Source organism: Chaetura pelagica, unplaced genomic scaffold, assembly GCF_000747805.2.
Source record: "Chaetura pelagica isolate M959 unplaced genomic scaffold, ChaPel_1.0 scaffold28, whole genome shotgun sequence".
NCBI classification, from domain to species: Eukaryota; Metazoa; Chordata; class Aves; order Apodiformes; family Apodidae; genus Chaetura; species Chaetura pelagica.
Window position 1 is genome coordinate 2,035,957 of NW_009954303.1, and position 18,121 is coordinate 2,054,077.

An 18,121-nucleotide genomic window follows, 5' to 3' on the forward strand; every position below is an offset into this window, starting at 1 on the left:
GGTTGTTCCTTCTGTTGGTGGGGCAGTGGTAATGGGGGCCACCGTGGTGCCAGTGGTGGTTCCTATTCTAGGTCCGGTGGACGTGGCGGTGGTCGTAGTTGGTTGTGCAGGTGTTCGGGTATATACATTGCTGGTTTCTGATGGAGTTGCTTTGGTAGTGGATGCTGCAGTGCCTTCTGGTGTTGCTGATGTTGTCTCGCAGTGTTTACGGTCACAGCACAGCACTTGTATCTCATAGTCAAAGCAGATGGGATATTTTTCAATCTGATCCTTATTTCTGCACAGAAGCCCAGTGTCAAGGCTGCACTGAACTACCTGTCCTAGTGTGTCCAAACTCCAGCCAGGGTAATCTTTTGCACGGCACCTGATGTCTTCTGGCTTGCTGCAAATGTCATACCCGGCAGCTTGTATTTTTGCGACATTTTCTGTATCACCATTTTCGCTACCCGGGCTTGGGGAATCTAAGTCGAACCAGTGAGTCCAGGCACACTGTGGCTGGCATCTGTCTGTGGTTTTAACAGTGCTGGTAGGGGTACTGGCCGGGGTGGGTGCTGTTGTTGTGGTTGTGATGGTGGTGGTGTGTTGTCTTGGAGGGGGAGAAGTGTTGGTGGTGCTGGCGCTGCTGGTGGGACCGGCGGTTGTTGTGCCTTCTGTTGGTAGGGCAGTGGTACTGGGGGCAACCGTGGTGCCAGTGGTGGTTCCTATTCTAGGTCCGGTGGAGGTGGTGGAGGGTGATGTTGGAGGCTGCGTGGCCACAGTGGAGGTTTCTGCTGGAGCAGGTGTGGTTGTGGACACTGTGGTGCTTCCTTCGGTGGAGACGGAGGTGCTGGTAGTGGTACTGGCGGGGGTGGGCACTGTTGTGGTTGTGATGGTGGTGGTGTGTTGTCTTGGAGGGGGTGAGGTGTTGGTGGTGCTGGCGCTGCTGGTGGGACCAGCGGTGGTTGTTCCTTCTGTTGGTGGGGCAGTGGTACTGGGGGCCACCGTGGTGCCAGTGGAGGTTCCTATTCTAGGTCCGGTGGAGGTGGTGGAGGGTGATGTTGAGGGCTGTGTGGCTACAGTGGAGGTTTGTTCTGCTGTTGTCTTGGTTTTGTAAGCTGTTGTTTCTTGTGTTGTCATTGATGTGGCTGCTGTTTTAGTCAGAGTTGTTTGTTCTCTGTCCTCTGGTCGCCGTGTAGTTACTTCAGATTTTTGAGGTTGTGTTTCATGTTTTTCTGTTGTTGGTTTTATGTTTGTATGTAATGTAAATGCTGTTGATGTTGCAGCAGTATTTGTTGTGAATTCTTCTGTGGTTCCTGGTGTGGTGGGTTGTGTTTCATAACATGGTATGTAGCTGCAGCAAAATATTCTGATTTCGTAATTATAGCAGTGCTTAGTTTCTTGATCTTTGTTGTTGCATATTAATCCTTCTCTTATACTACATTGTACTGTTTGATTAAGATTGCTTATATCTATATCTGGATGTTCTTTGGCTCTGCATTGAACACTTTCTGGGGTCTCACACAGTTTGTGTCCTTTATTTTTTATATTGTTGAATGTTTCATAATCTCCACTGTCCTCTTGGTTTTCAGGCTGTGTGGAATCATACCATTCAGACCATGTACACACATTCTTGACACATGCTGTTGTCACTGGTGTTACGGTTGTGATTTCTGTAATTAAAAGAAGGAAATACATGGGGTTTTGTTTTAGAAAATGTCATGAAAAAAATATTAATGTTTCATCCATTTAAAGTTGTTTGTAATACTGTATATATTACTGTAGTATTTTAATTCGGATTAATTGCTTTGATACTCTTGAATTTCTTTTTAAGATATGCTTTGATCTCATGTCTGGATTATTTTCCTAATGCTAATTAATGTGCCTTTGTGTTGAATGTCAATTCATAGGACAAGGTGATCTCATGATTGCTCTGGTATAAGTAGGAGAATGGACTTTTTCTCCTTGGTCTTATGTCTGCACTTACACTTAACTGCATAATGACACAGGCTTAAAAATATTTTTTCAGATGAATGACTCTTCTACTTATTTTGATATTATCGCACGTAATGCATTCATATATATATAATATGAGTTTAACATACACGTTTTTATATATACTATATTATAATGTTATAATGTAGAATATACACTTATGTATATGTATATATGAAATATATAATCTAACAAGTGTATTCTACTTATTCTAATAAGATTTCTTTTCATATTCTTAGCTTTATGAAGATAACCATGTGGAATGTTACTTAACAGAAAGGTTTTAGTTGAATATTTAATTTTTGCTGTAATATTTTGAAATTTTGTGAAAATATTTTTCACATAATTCTCATAGCTACTTGGTGACTATGAGTTAACTGCACGAATAATGTATACATGTACTGCAGGAATAGAAGTAAACTGTTGATTTTGTTATTAAATGCACTTAGGAAAAATTTCAAAGAACAGTTTTAAATATTGAGCTTTTTCTCAAAGTAGATTTCTTATTTTCAGTTGGCACTAACATTGTCAGTAATTTTTAAAATGGCAGTAATTGTTGGTTTAGAAGTGCTGGGGTTTGTTTGCAAAGAAATTAGAAGCTTCTCCAGGGTGCAACGGTTGCATACCTGAAGTTGTGGGCTGACTTGTGGAAAATACAAACGAGGTTGTTGTAAAGATTCCACATTTGAAGATATTTCTGCTTATTGTCCCATTGATGTCACATGTTGCACTGAAACACCATCCATTTCCATCTGTGGTGTTGTAGATGAGTTCACCGTATTTATAGCTGTTCCCTTCATAAATGCAGTTGCATGCTGTAATTGAGAATTTTATTGTCAGGCATCTATGAAAAGGTAATATCCAGAATTTCATTTTCTTAGTAATTCCTCCTAGTTGTCTTACCTTTATCATCAAACTGGCACTGTAAACCTTCTGATGTGCATTCACTGAAATAAAAAAAAAACAATATTACAAAATCACATTTTTTTTATTACGAGGCAATTTTATTTTTCTGCCAGACACTAGCATTAAAAGACAGGACACTTTGTGTTTATTCCTTGACCGTCCAGTTCATGTTGGCTTCTATTTTGCCATTGTTTTCCAAAATTTTTATATTAAAACCAAACTTTAAAATAAAGAAATACAGCTGAATATTGCACAAAGCTACAGGTAGAAGTTTTAAGGAAGACTTGCATTTTCAGTGTTTTCTTACAAAGGAAAGAGTCTAAATACTTCAAGCAGTATAAGAATGTGATAAAATCCTTGAAAGCAGAGCCCTATTAAGTATCGGTACTCCTGGAGCAATATTTTTCCTGCCATTGAAAGAAAAGAAAACCCGGTCATAAAGGATTTCACTGTTCTTGTTGTACCTATATTCTGAAGATTTACATCATAATCAGAAACAAATTTAACAGAACATAAAATCATATAAGAAAGTCTTACTGATAATGTAGGAAGAAAACTGGCATTAACTAATAAGTAATTATTTTTACACAGGCTGCGTAAACTAATCCTGTCATGTAAGTGAAATGTGCAATTTCCCATTGCTGTTTTGATTGTCTTTGCTTGTACATGATTAGGCTGCTATGTTGTCTTACCATAATTTACATTCATCCCGTCTATATATCTTTCCTTCTTCATCATCATAACAATCACAAAGACTAACACACTTCATCTGATCCTCATGAAAGTATGGCTTGTCTGGTGGACAGTTAGGGTAGCAGCCTGAAGGAAGAAAAAGGTGAGAATGAGATACAGTCAGCAAAGCTTTTGGTTGTGCAGAATGTATTTGTGCATCTTGTTTTCAATAGTCGTATTTTTTAATACTTAATTTTCCCCAATAATTCTAGGAATGAATACAGAGTATTAGCATCAGCAGAGCCCACCCACAAGGACTTAGTCCTAGAAATGCTTTAACTCCAGTTTCCAAACTCTGCCTTGATTCATGTGAATGCAGTGATATTGAAAAGAAATGAATGGTGCAAATGCAGCTAATGGGGGAAATACACTCCATTACAGACCATTACAAATACAACAAAATGTACCCACTGAAAGGTACTTGCAGCTCTTTTTACCTTCTAAACCTGGCAAGTTATGGAGGCATTTTCCACTTGGGTTTCTACAGGTCTTCATACAGGTGGCTCCACAAGGCTTATAGTGCCATTCACATTCCCCTTGTTGATTGTAGTAATCACAGAACAGTGCTAAGGAGAAACAGAAATTTGGACATGTTCAGAAAAAAAAAAAAAAAAAAAAAGCTTTTTTTGACTTATGTCTGTTCATCATATCCCTGCAAGGCTACTTGAAGAGTCTTGAAAACTGTGACTTAATATGTGAAATTGTATGACCATCAAAACAGCTTAGTGTGAAAAGGATACACAGTGGGTTTACACTGCACATATCTAAGAGTGCCTGGGGTGTGTGTTCAAGGACATCAGCAAGGTACTGTACATTTAACCACACTCTCAGAATAAGGGTTTGTGACATAAAACTCACGACAGATTGATGGAGTTCTCCAGGCTATGCAGACACCAACTTCACTACATGCTTGAGCATAGGCAGCTACTGCTGTACAAAAGCAATCACAGTCTCCTCCAGTGTCACATGCGCAAGCATCTGTCACACATGCTTGGTAATATTTTGCTGGTTCAACCTGTTATTAAAAAGAAATATAACACTATATATACTGCCTTCTAAATTCTTTGTCAGCTTTACTACATCAGTAGCTTTGTTTACATACACTGTTCAACATGAGAAGTGATGCCAGATGATACATCCAGATCACTTATTCACAGGTTTTTAGACACCCATACTTGTGTCTCAGTGGAAGACTAGATTCATGTTCCCAAGCAATGTTAGGCAACTGCACTTGAAAATTAAGGTCTCTGCCAATGGAAACAACTAAAGGAATAGGAAGAGCACAGAATTATCCTGTATAGTTTGATGTGTACTTAGTGTCAGATAAAGGCTATGCAGATACTTAATTACTATGTTAGTATTTCATTGAACTTGTGTTCTGTACATGGTATAGGAGAATTTTTTTTTCAAGTCACACTACAAAAAATATATAGTAATTATTAAATTATTATTTGTTTGTAATAGGTCAATTTTTCATATTACCTAAATATCCTTTTATTTCTTACAGGTCAGGACTAGAAAGCTGTACCATTGAGTGGGATTCAGATCTAAGTTTTTCTGACGCAATTCTCAGTGAAATATACAAATGAATTAGGCAGGCATATTAAAATGTACAAAGATAACATCTTCAATAATACACAGACCTAGTCTTCACACAGTAAACTTCTGCCCTGGTAATACCTGAGAGTGACAAGCAGCAAAGACATCACTGTTGATGATGCTACACTGCTTCTCTGACCAGGACTTCCGATATGGATTGGTAGAACATGGGTCCTTTATGCTGAAAGCATTGGGACAGGTAGGGGATTCTTTCCAGCTGTTTCCAAACTCTAGGACATTCTCTACCATAGACTGACTCCTTGTAGTAAAGTCATTGATGCCATTGCCATCATAATTTCCACAGAGGCCACAGACCTGACCCTGCAAAAGGAAGTAAATAAAATAATAATGGATGGGAGAAAACTTGAAACAACATCTGAGACTGAAAGAATACTTGAAGTTCAGCTCTTATGGTGCCATGACATTCTAATATTCCTGAACTTCATCATCCTTTCTTTCATCAGCAACACAAGACAATCACCAAGGCTAGAAGGACTTTTGCTGTTGACTTTTCTTCTTTTAAATCTCAACAGTAAAACCATCATTGTCATTGTAACCTTCCGTCTTTGAGATATGTCTTTAACACGGAAATGAGGACTCACACTTATTTGACTAAGCTTTTAATTTAAGCCTTGTATTATACAATAGATGTGCATATAAAAAACAGCCTTACAAAGCTGTCATGAATGCTACCAGTCCAGCCACATAATCTACTCGTTGAGTCTTTACTGTTATGGCTGCTCACAGGTGTAAAAATAACTGACATTTTCCTTGCACATCCAGAAATATTCTTCATTCTAAATGTAATGATTTGTAAAACTGTGATAGGCTACAATAGGGGCTATGCTTTCTAAATGAATCTAATATGCATACTTTCCATATGACTGTTAATTGTAGCAAGTGCTAGTGGATGAGGCAGCAAAAGAACCTATGATACTGAAATAAATGTGTATGTCTATTTCTAAATTGCATTTAGTTTATGTACCTAATTTAAATGTGTCTACAGTATGCAATAAATAGCAAATTCCTAATTTACTACAGTTTTCAGTACAGGCTAGGAGAGTGAGTATGACAACATGAATATATTTTCCTTATCTGTGCAGATATATTCTTGAAAAATGCACAATAGCATTTTACAAGAGGCTTTCACTTCCTTGTTCTTGAAGTATGATAGTTTAACTTGTCAGTGGGAGTGGGAAACAATGGATTACTTTCAAGATCAAGACTACTCAACTGATTTCTAAACATGTACCTATATAATTTTAATACAGTCTGATAACTTTTACCAAGGTTTCAGTGGGTAATTTTAACAAAGCCAAGTCCAAAAAAGTGATTTGCCAACTCAAGTTCTGTCAGGCCAAATAAGGACTGCCTTCAGAGCTCAGAGCAGCAGCAGGATGATGACATGGCTTCTTGAGACACTACAGGAATGAAAAACAACCTGGGATGTCTGGCAGGAATTCTAGAGACATCACCTGGTTGGGATATTGGCAGTCTCACCAAAATTCACAGCTAGTCCAAATCTGCACTGTAAATAGCAATTTGACTGCTAGTTCCGCACCTTAAAGTCAGGGCTGAGCTTGATGAAGATGCTGGTTTTCTTGTCCCACAGAAGGATCAGTCCACTCATGGTCTCAATTACCAAGTACATACCCATATAGCGGACTGTGTATGGCACCTTATTATTTTGTCCTCTCTTTATGACACTGAAATGCTCTTCACCAAGTATCAGTTCATAGCCCTGAAACAGGAAGAAGAGGTGGTTGGAAATGAACTCATTAGCTGCAGCTGTGCTTTAAAAAACATTATTCTGCTTTTAAGAATACTACAAATAGTTTATACAATAAAAGCAAATAATCCAAAGGTGATAAAAAATGTATAGTTCACATGTCTGATTCCTGGAACATCCCTAAAAGTTATTTTAAATGGCTTAAGTTAAAAAAAAGGTAAAAAAAAAAAAAAAAAAAAGTGTTTTGGTAGTCATGGAGGAACTGCATTGCACTAAACAAAATAATCTTCTGATGTGATAGGCTAAATTTCTGCTAATGACAGCTTTCCTGTAGATCTGCAGTTTGCCCCAGGCTGGTATAACGTAGACTGGGAAATGAAAAAAAGAGAGAGCTGGGAAGCTTTACTAAACATTTCACTTGAATCTGTTTTAATCTAAATTACAAGTGGACTTGCTTTCAAAAATATATTTCCAACTTCCTTGAAGCAATGGATATCTAGGCTTTTCCTAAGTCCTAAACATACACAAAACAAAACTGCAAAACTTTCTTACCTCTAAGAAAATTTTGATAGATTTTGAGCAGGTTGTCCCAGTGTTGCCACAGGGAATATTTTCCGTGACAACCCTGAAGGTCCCATTGGTCCCACAGTGGTCCTGGGTACAAAGTAACATTAAAAAATGTATTATTTTTGAAGACACTATAAAGGTTACATCTCATTTACTATTGTTCATAGTCAATACCTGGACTAGAGTGTATTCACAGTTTCCATTGAAGCTGAACCTTTTGTCATCAAAGGTATTATAATGACCATCTCCATAAACAGCACAAGTACCCAGACATTGCTCTTTGGTACATTCCCACTTCCTATTCTTGCATACACTAGGAATGAAAATAAAACATGTTAATAATAATACAACTCACTTTTTTTGTGTAGACATAATCCAACAACTCGGTATCTGTTTGGCAACTCATCTCTGGTAAATGTTACATTGATTCTGAAGTTAAAATATCTTTTACATTTTTCATGTGAAGAATTACATCACAGCTCTATTCTGCTACTCTGAGTGCCTTAACTGCAAAATAGGAAAATACTTAATGAGCACTGTAGTCCCAAAGGTTTCTTCCCTTTCTGTGCTTTGGCCACCTGCCCACATTAGAGGGAAATCTGCTTATACTTTTTAATATAGAATGAAAAGATTGTGCAGTCTTAAAAATTCCTCATTGCTCTAATATAAGATCTTTGGAAAGGCAAATTATGGAACTAAGGAAATATTTACCAGGTGTTACAGTCAACGTTGATCTTTTCCCCAGGCTGATACATAGCTTCATTGTGAATACATGGACACTGCTCTTCAGGAATACACCCACCATTCCCATCTAACACAAGCCCAGCTGGGCACACACAGCCAGATACACATTGTGTGCTATACTGGAAAAGTCAAGAGGAAGATACATATTCAGAATACAGTCATCACAATAGAAAAAGGAAGATTAAATTCTCATAAAATGTCTATATGGTCTTGTTGCAGCTCAGCTGAAATGGGAAAGGACTAGCAAGTGCTTAAAGGACAATTGAACAAAAGCATGTTATTAGCCATCCTTCCATGACTGGTTGACCCACCTAGTGGATGAAGGGAAGGCTGTGGATGTGGTCTACCTTGACTTCAGCAAGGCCTTTGACACAGGCTCTCACAGCACCCTCCTGGAAAAGCTGGCAGCCCATGGCTTGGACAGGTGCACCCTTTGCTGGTTTAAAAACTAGTTGGATGACCAGGCATAGAGAGTGATGGTGAATGGAGCTGCATCCAGCTGGTGTCCAGTGACCAGTAGTGTCCCCCAGGGATCAATCCTGGGCCCAGTCCTATTCAACATCTTTGTTAATGACCTGGATGATGGGATTGAGTCTACCCTTAGTAAATTCATGGACGACACCAAGTTGGGGGGCCGTGTTGATCTGGTGGAGGGTAGGAAGATGCTGCAGAGAGACCTGGACAGGCTGGGTCGATGGGCTGAGGCCAGTGGGCTGATGTTCAACAAGACCAAGTGCAGGGTCCTGCACTTTGGCAACAATAACCCCAGGCAGCGCTACAGGCTGGGGAAGAGTGGCTGGAGAGCAGCCCAGCAGAGAGGGACCTGGGAGTACTGGTTGACAACCAGTTGAACATCAGCCAGCAGTGTGCCCAGGTGGCCTGGAAGGCCAGTGGCATCCTGGCTTGTGTCAGGAATAGTGTGGCCAGCAGGAGTAGGGATGTGATTCTCCCCCTGTACTCAGCACTGGTGAGGCCTCACCTTGAGTACTGTGTACAGTTCTGGGTATTTAGGTCCTCTGGAGCAGGTCCAGAGGAGAGCAATGAGGCTAGTGAAGGGACTACAGGGAAAGTCTTATGAGGAGAGGCTGAGGGAGCTGGGGTTGTTTCGCCTGGAGAAGAGGAGACTCAGGGGGTACCTTCTCACTCTCTACAACTACCTGAGGGGAGGCTGTAGTCAGGTAGGGGCTGGGCTCTTTTTCCAGGCAACTAGCAACAAGACAAAGAAGGCTTGGCCTGAAGTGGTGCCACAGGAAGTTTAGGTTGGATATTTAGGAAGCACTTCCTCATGGAAAGGGTGATTAGACATTGGAATGGACTGCTCAGGGAAGTGGTGGAGGCACCATCCCTGAATGTGTTCAAAGAAAGGCTGGATGTGGCCTTTTGTGCCATGGTCTAGCCAATGTGGTGGTGTTAGGTCATAGGCTGGACTTGATGATCTTAAAGGTCTTTTCCAGCCTTGGTGATTCTGTGATTTAACAGAATGTAAAGATACTAAAGATAAATATTTTATATATGCCAATCCTGATTGCTCTGCTGGAGTCTATGAAATTTGAAATACATTAAATCTTAAGTCTTACTCTGTGATAGCTGAAGAAGCCTTGCACTTTGTAGTGTATGATTTGAGATTGAATGGAGCTTTAATAAGAGAATAGTATTCTTTTAAGTTTGGTTGATTTACATTCAAATCTGTTTATCTCATATGGTACTTATCTGTGAAATGGCATGTGGCTACCAGGCACCTAGCTGGAGTAATACGATTAGATGTGCAAGAAGTTCACAATTGCATGATGGTATGAGAAAGAATTATTTCTCCTAGCCAGTTTAGAACCAGTAATTCTCTCCCGTAGAAGTAAAATGTATGGCAGAGCCCCAGATATTTTCACTTCTAATTACTGTTACCTGCAGTAGCTGAAGAAATATAGGCACTAGTCATATTAATTAGTTAGGATAATTCTGTATTATATTTTGGTCTAAGAGTCCCATTGTTAATGCTTCATAACATGGTTTTTAGGCTTTGCTACAAGAATGCAGTATCTCTGTTGTAAATCTGAAGTAGATCAGATAGAGCAATTACATTAGCTCCGAGAGCACATAGAAAACCTGGAAGCACCATTTCATCCAGCCATGACATACTTACACACTGCATATCCAGAGTCTGGCAACTTTTTTGACATTCTGCTCCAGTTGTTCCTGCAGTGGTGTTTCTACAGTTGAAGTAGACCATGGGAGATTCACAGACTAGAGGAAGGAAAGAAGTGAGAGCACTAAGGAATGTCACAGGGTTTATCCCACAGCTGTAGCCATTAAAACCATTTAGAAATTCTTGGGAAATTGCATATTTCAGGTAGTAGGGATTGTTACCCCTATGCAATCTGCTAAATGTTCACTTTAGAGCACTTAATTCCTAAAACCCCCCATAGTATTTCAGATAAAAATCTTTATGAAACTGAATCTTAATCATTAATCTAGGGTCACTCCTACTTTTTGTGATAATTAAATGAGAAATACTTCTATTATTTAAAAAATCCATTAAGAAAAAAAATTGGAACAACTTTTCTTGTCCAAAACCTGGCACAGAGGTGCACAAAGGAAGGTAAGTGGAAGATTTTTTTTTTACCTGGAGTTGGACTGGGTGCTCCAATGCAATTGAGTCTTCCCTGAGTGCAAGTGCTGTAAGAGAGGGAAAAACATTTTTTTTCCTTCCTCCTTTTGTCCCCTTTTGTAGATGAGGGTCACATTTGCTAACCTGCAGTCAACTTGGACCTCCCTGGTTAGCCGGGGCTGCTAATGAATGTTTAAGTCCCTTAGTGAGCTCTTCCACCAGCTCCCTCAGGACCTTTGGGGTATCCCATCCAGCTCTATAGACTTGTCTGTGTCTAAGTGATATAGCAGGTCATTAACTGTTTCCCCTTGGAATTTAAGGGTTTTCACTCTGCTCCCCATCCCTGTCTTCCAGCTCAGGGGAATACGTACCATTCTTAGAAGTTGGAATTAGAGTTGAAAAAGATGAGAGTGTTGTGTTAAAATTCAGGCAAGGCAGGGTGAATCCAGTTTTAAATTTAGCATATGTCAATGAGGAAATACATACACTATTGCTCAAGTGTTTTGCAAAAGATTCACTTACCATACAAGCCCATTTTCATGGACAACTTCTCCATATGGTATGGGAGATCCTCTGTAGTAGCAGGGGCACTCAGTAGCCGGCACACATTTGCCACTCTCATCCAGGTAAGTTCCATTTATGCAGGTGCAGCCATCCACTGGGACAAACTGGATGTTGCATGTGACATCAGGCTCACTCAGAGACCGACAAGTGGGTTGACAGGAAGAGATAGTGTAGCTGTAGCTTAGGGATTTGGGACATGAGGTGGTGTATTTTGCTTGAGAGAGGAAAATAGAAAGGTTTGTTAATTCCAGATGGTAATTTATGGTGGGGCAAAAAAACCCAAACAACATAGACAGTAGAAATATGTAAACAGTACTGTACACCTCTGGCTATGTTGCATCTGTCATGTTGAGTAAATGATTTATGCAAAGAAGAAAATACTTCTTCAAATGAAATTTCAGAAAGAAACCTCCATTTGGTGCTGCCATTCATTGCCAGGACTTCTAAACTTTTTGAAGTCTGAGACAAGATGTATCCCTAAATGTCTCCTGCTAAGCTGAAAACAGACCTCCTGGATCACTGGAACCCAGCATACAGCTTCAGAGACCTTTCACTTGCAAGTGTTCTGATGAGTATTTCCAGTACTGTTATTCTAATATGTCACATTTTCTCTACAATAACTTGTATTACATAAAGCTGTAGTGAAATCCAAAGTTGCACTGGAATAAGTGGAGGTACTTCTATAACAGCACTCTCTTTCTTAAGCAAGATACACTTCTTATCTAACCATATTAATTCTTGCTAACAGTGGATTCTAAGGGAAGAGCAGAGAGTTGCTTCCAAGAGTTCACTTATCAAAATCCCTTCTTCAATGCTTATTATATTGGTCTAGAAATCAGTATAAAATAATCTCTAATCAGCAGTTTTTATTTATGTGTGTTCTCAGGAAAGGGGATAGTTAAGTGTACTTACAGCAGACATCAGTTCTCCATCCAGGCAGCTGGATTCCTTTTGCAGCACAAGCTCTCACATAGGAAGACAGGGCTGCACACAGGCAGTCTTCACTATTTTCACAGTTACATGTGTCAAACATGCAGTTCTAAGAATGCAGAGAAAAAAAAAGTCTCAGCACTGGTAATTTTGTTAATCTTAAAAAATACCATGAACTTTCTCTTTCTGGTGTTATGCATTAACCTTCTACAGATATGCTCATATATAGACATATATAGGCAACTGTCATATAGCTTTACCACTTTCCAGTCTTTGTCAAAGTTTCCTAGCAGAGGAGAATGAAGGTAATGGAACTTCAGTTGATGTCTGCAGTTGCTGTTGGGAAATACTGTACTTAAGGTCTGTTATACATTTAACAGATTCATGTTCCTCTGAACCATATTTCTAAATAAGCTGCACAACAGCATACAAAGCTCTACTCACAGTAAGCAGCCTAGACATGGCATTTCTGCAGTGTCCATACCTGAATGACTCATAGTGAGAAGGAAGACTGGCAAGACATTGATAGCAGAATGATGATAATTAGCTAATGGGCTTTCTGTATCAAGTCACTAATGAGATATGAGGCTGATGAGACAATAATTCACTGATATTCAAACAAGCATTTGACATGCCTTTACATACACTTCCTACTGTGTGTGTATCTCCATCCAGGAGTAAATAGCTGCCTTTTCATTTGCAAGTTCAGGATCCTGAAGCCAAGACTGACAATTGAAATAAGGTAATGTTCCAACACAAAAAGAAACACAGGTTGGAAGAAGGAAGTGCTGCGGTGCAGAAATGAAAATGTAGACATTGCATAAGACAAGAGACATGTCTGGAACAGTGTTTTTCTGGTAGCTACTTGTAATGATCCTATTTCTATTTTTTCTAACAGGAAAACTGTAACAAAGTACCGTGTGATAAACAGAGGGATTCACTGCATAGTGACAATCAGCAAAAGGTCCTTTGCTGTCAGTTAGTAGTCCACACCAATGCTGAGCATATTTTTCTGTGAAGAGAACAGACAGTAGAAATGCACGTTATTTTGTATTTCATGAGTCACAAAAACACACTGTCCTGGTCTCTGAAGCCAGTTCTGAAATGACATCAAATCTCTCCTTATTCTGTCTTTTTTTTTTGCACTCAGCTTGTGGGTAAAGGTTCCTAAAACCAAAGAAGAGGACTTGCTGAAGAGAATGAATAAAAGATTTCCACAGACACTCCTGAAATTCACTCATCTGACACCAAGCTGTCATCTTAGACATCCCCTCTGTTTTCAATGACCATGCAGTTTCCTTCAGTTGTTTCTATGACTCTCTATGTTGTTACTTATCTCTAGTGCTTTAATTTTGAATCATTTTTAATATTTTTTTCTGCTTTTTTCTCTTATTGTTGCTTTCCAATGGATGTGTTTTCCTTACAGAAGAGCAAAAAAAAATCAAAACAAACTTGAAAAAATTACAAGGACCACGCACCATTTTCAATGCTGAGTGCACAAGGGTTCTCAAAACTGTGCTGGATATTAGGGCATGAAGCCTGAGTCTTCCATGTATTAGCAAATGCTGTTGCTGTTCCTTCAATTATTCCATTTATGGCCATAAAGTCATCAGTTTGGATATTATTGAAATTTCCGCAGAGACCTGTGAAAAAGCGGTGAAAAGTTTTTACTGCCCATGCTAGACAAAAGACATTAAACAAGATGTTCTTACATATCATTCACTTACCACAGGTCTGGTCTTTAAAAGCAGCATCCAGTCGCACAAACACTTGCATGATGGGTGTGATTTGGATTTCAACGTGGACACCAAATTTTGTTTGCATCATGACGAAGAATGTTGAAGGTCTGAACACGGTGACATTAGCTACAGATGAAAAATAGAATGATCACTTTCTGAATGAGGTTGAATGCTGGAAACAATATTTCATGATACTGTTCTTGAATTTCTATTGCAATTCCTGCAAATACTGAGATGAAATAAAGCCAATCTTTATGAAAATTAAACCAAAATATATATAAAAAATGACAGTTCTGAATTTATTTGTTAATTAGATGTTAATTTTATTTGCTGTCTCAACATTAAGCAGCTGGAGATTACTCCTTCCAAGAGAATAAGAAGGAAAAACTATATGGCATTGAGTGCTAAAAAGAATACTTCCAATTTTGTTTCTAAGCTTGCACAGCATACATTAGAGCCCTCCCTCTGATGTAGAGGTAAAATAAACAGATATGGAGGTCAGAGATACTGCATAGAATTACTAGTTATTGGGACAGAGAGCAAAATTCAAATTTCTGAGGAAGTATAAGCATAAGGGTGGTGGGGCAAAACATAAGAAAAAGAAGAGGTAGAAGAGGTAAATAGATGTTTTCTGTGATCAGTTTTGGGCTTAATCACCTTGCAGTGATTAAATCAGGAGAGTGTGAAAGCTGTTTGCTTCTGTGTGGACACTTGCCCATGTTTGTGCTGTCTCCCATTTCTTTATGACAACAAACATCCCAGTTCTACTTCAAAAGCATTAGTGTGACTTAGGAAATAGTTGAGATGTGAACAAGTGGGTTCTGAATTTCAGAACCTTAGTCCTTTCATCTTCCATAGTTTAAGAAAGTAAGCAAGTGTGGAGTTGAAGTTCTGAGGTTATTGCTCATGGACTGTTAGGAGAAAAAAATACCTGCTGAGATGGGCAGCTGGGTGTAGATCGAGTTCACAAACACACCACCATCCCGTTTGACCTCGATGAGCTGATGTTGAAGAGGAACAAGAGGCAATTGTGTGAAGCATAACTACATCCAGAAGGTAATAATGGTGATGACTCATTATATTAATTAAAAATATATTAAATATAAAGGGGAGTATTTTGTGACTTTACCTACTCCCTATTTCTGCTGTATATACGTTACTGATTTTCTCTTCTGTAAAAGAATTATTGCTAAAGAGGTTTTCTCAACTTTTTAGGGAATTACATCATCTTGGATTCTTTGAACACATCTTTATGATTAATTACATCTCTTACTGTTGTAATTTCTAGCCTAAAAACTCATGGTTTTCCCATCTAATTGGCAGAAGAGTGTTTTTCTGATTTATGAGTATGTTTTCCTCAAAGAACTTCCACAAAGCCTAATTTATGGCTGTTTTTTCATAACAAAGTACATTTCATTTTACTGGATTAAAAATTACATATATTTATCAGATATGCTGACCATTTGAAATGAAATGCAGTCCCTTACTGCTTAAAGGCTAGCTTCTTTGCTCCCCCTATTTTTAATAGTAATTTCCCATGCTTATTTTGCATTCTTACAGTTTGTCCTTTATTCAGGTTGAGGGTCACTGTGTTTAAGCATGTCTCCGTGTCTGTTAGGCCACATTTGCGCAGTTCTACCAGAATGGTGAATGATTCGTCTTTACAGTGCTAAAAAAACCAAAACATAACCAAACCAGAAGTTATTTATTGAAAGGCTAAATACAGAAACTTTTCCTGTATCATTTATTCTCAACTCTGAAAAAATATTTCTGCATCTGGAGAAGGTATAATTTGCCCAAATTCCAGGCTTCTTTGGCTGTAGATTTACTTTTGCCTTTTGTAATAACAAAGAACAAAGAATTAGTATCTAGTCTTGCATATTATTGAGGATGTCCATGTTTGGAGGGTTTATTTATGCCCACTTCAAATGTTTGGTTTGATTCTACTGTATTTGTCATCTTTCTGTAACTGGTATCAATGCTAGACATAAATTTCAGATAAAGCATTTTTCAGAGGAGTAACATGCAGCTTTATTTTTTTTTTGTGTGAATTATGCAGATGGGGAAAAAGAAAAGCAAAGAACAAACAGAAAAAGACCCTAAAAGATTGAAACATTTCTATTCATTGCCGTAATTAAATATTTTTATTAGAATTAACTTTTAATTTTTCTATTTATTTTAAATTATTTAAAAATCTACTGTAAACTGTTTAAAACCTAAATGAAATGTGTATGTTGCGTTGAACAAATTTTCTCTATTTGAACTTCCCAGAAATGAAATAAAAATATTAGTCTTATAAATTTGAATTACTATTTTGAATTGCATTTCTTTGGACTTGTACCATTTGACACAGTACCATACAACAGAGTAACATGACAAAAATTAGGCAATTCAGTAAGAAACTGGATTAATCACACTGAGCAGTGTAGACTTGCAAGTTTTTTAAAACGCAACTCTCTTCAGCAGTTCTTACACAGAACTGCAAATTCCCCAGTAACCAACATTTAGTGTTGCATGACAACCTGTTAGTTGACCAATGACTGTCATTTGAATGGCAGTACAAGTTCTAGTAAACATTTGGCTATGTGAGGGGCAATTTAACAACTGTATGTCAAATGAGGTAATTTTAAAAAATGTTGCTTTTCTTTTGATAAATATGTAAGGCTTTATTACCTAGGAATATCAGATTCCCACCTTAGAAAGGACGTAAATGCAATCTCCATGGTGATTGTAGTTTTTTTTATCATATGTGGTAATGTGTGAACCTCCTTCTACTGAACATGTTCCTGGGCATGATATGTCTTCACAGCTCCACTGGCCTCCATTACAGGTACTGGAAGAGAGAGAACAGTTAGCTGAAATCAGCAACAGTAGTCCGGAGGAAAACGACAGCAATGGTAGGTTCAGCTATCTTGCTATTGGTTTTCCCTTCAAGCTGTGGTTTGATGCACAAATCTAGGTTTAAGACTTCGCAAAACACTCTGAATATGTGATGCAAGGAATTGTGATTAAAGGAATTACTCTGGTATGCATTCACTTTGCTTACATAATTGTTTTCCATCTTCAGACAGGTATTGGATGAGTAATTGTTTGGTTTTTGCAGCTAACGTAAAGTACAATGATGAATGAGAATCTCTTCTGTTTTGTTACATTAATGTATCAGAAACTAATATAAATGTAATCCCCCATCTACTCCTGGTGCAGAGCATAGCTTTTTTTTTAAGGTGATGTGGTAGTGCACAGGAACAGGATGAATAATTGTGAAATTGAGGTTGTATTGTGTCATCCCTTGTTTTCTCCAGAGAAAATAAATATTTGCAACTACTTAAATGACTGGGACTTCATTCACCTTAGAGAATTTAAAATGCTTGAATAAAATAAACAGAGGAAGGATTTTAATTGACTGATGAGAAATCTAAATATTGTAAATCCTTGCTTTGATCACCTTCAGTTTGAGTGCAAAGCTAGTTAAAGCTGTTGCTAAGCAAACCAAAGAATATTCTTTAGGAATATTTCAGAGCTGCAGTGGTCAGGTAAACACACATATCAACTACCAATGATGCAATTGCATATAATAAATCATTAACCTAGTTAAATATATGGGAGGAGGTAGTAAATTAGAAAAGTAACAAAGATTACCAAGAATGGCACTGCTCTGAAAAAGAAGTTCCTGTAGTATAGGTGTTGCCGTTGTAAACACAGGAGCACTGCTGTTGGGGAATGCAGCCAGAATTGTTGATGTCATCAAATACAGTCCCTACATTAAAAATAAATAAATTAAAAAACCTTGATCAATTAAAAAGGCATTTCCTATAAACCTTTTTTGTTTGTTACAAATCCTAAATATCATCTGAGAGATAGATCTGCAGCTGTCATGAACAGACATACCTATGTTGAGGACACTAGGACTAGAAGAATTTGCATAGTGATGGATTTAACATTTGTATTCTTATATTCCACCTGCTTTGAAAGAGGGACTTATTGTAGCACAGGTGGCTTGTTGAGAGACTAGTCATGATTTGTTTGCTGTTCTGCATT

The 18,121-nt window shown here is 38.2% G+C and overlaps 1 protein-coding gene across 1 annotated transcript in view; it reads right to left on the bottom strand.

Moving 5' to 3' along the window:
* Positions 1–2,848: 2,848 nt before the first annotated feature.
* The window catches only part of LOC104394330 (mucin-5AC-like), a gene marked incomplete at its 5' end in the record, with an annotated part of 19,254 nt that continues 3,981 nt past the window's right edge, over positions 2,849–18,121 (bottom strand). Inside the window, 20 exons of the mRNA XM_010003907.1 lie at positions 2,849–2,918; positions 3,570–3,696; positions 4,047–4,175; positions 4,468–4,624; positions 5,290–5,529; positions 6,770–6,949; positions 7,490–7,591; positions 7,679–7,817; positions 8,216–8,367; positions 10,386–10,486; positions 10,866–10,918; positions 11,373–11,628; positions 12,327–12,453; positions 13,262–13,356; positions 13,823–13,987; positions 14,072–14,209; positions 15,015–15,084; positions 15,642–15,752; positions 16,778–16,916; positions 17,723–17,840. Coding sequence (XP_010002209.1) covers positions 2,849–2,918; positions 3,570–3,696; positions 4,047–4,175; positions 4,468–4,624; positions 5,290–5,529; positions 6,770–6,949; positions 7,490–7,591; positions 7,679–7,817; positions 8,216–8,367; positions 10,386–10,486; positions 10,866–10,918; positions 11,373–11,628; positions 12,327–12,453; positions 13,262–13,356; positions 13,823–13,987; positions 14,072–14,209; positions 15,015–15,084; positions 15,642–15,752; positions 16,778–16,916; positions 17,723–17,840 — 2,669 coding nt within the window. The remainder of the gene's footprint in view (positions 2,919–3,569; positions 3,697–4,046; positions 4,176–4,467; positions 4,625–5,289; positions 5,530–6,769; positions 6,950–7,489; positions 7,592–7,678; positions 7,818–8,215; positions 8,368–10,385; positions 10,487–10,865; positions 10,919–11,372; positions 11,629–12,326; positions 12,454–13,261; positions 13,357–13,822; positions 13,988–14,071; positions 14,210–15,014; positions 15,085–15,641; positions 15,753–16,777; positions 16,917–17,722; positions 17,841–18,121) is intronic.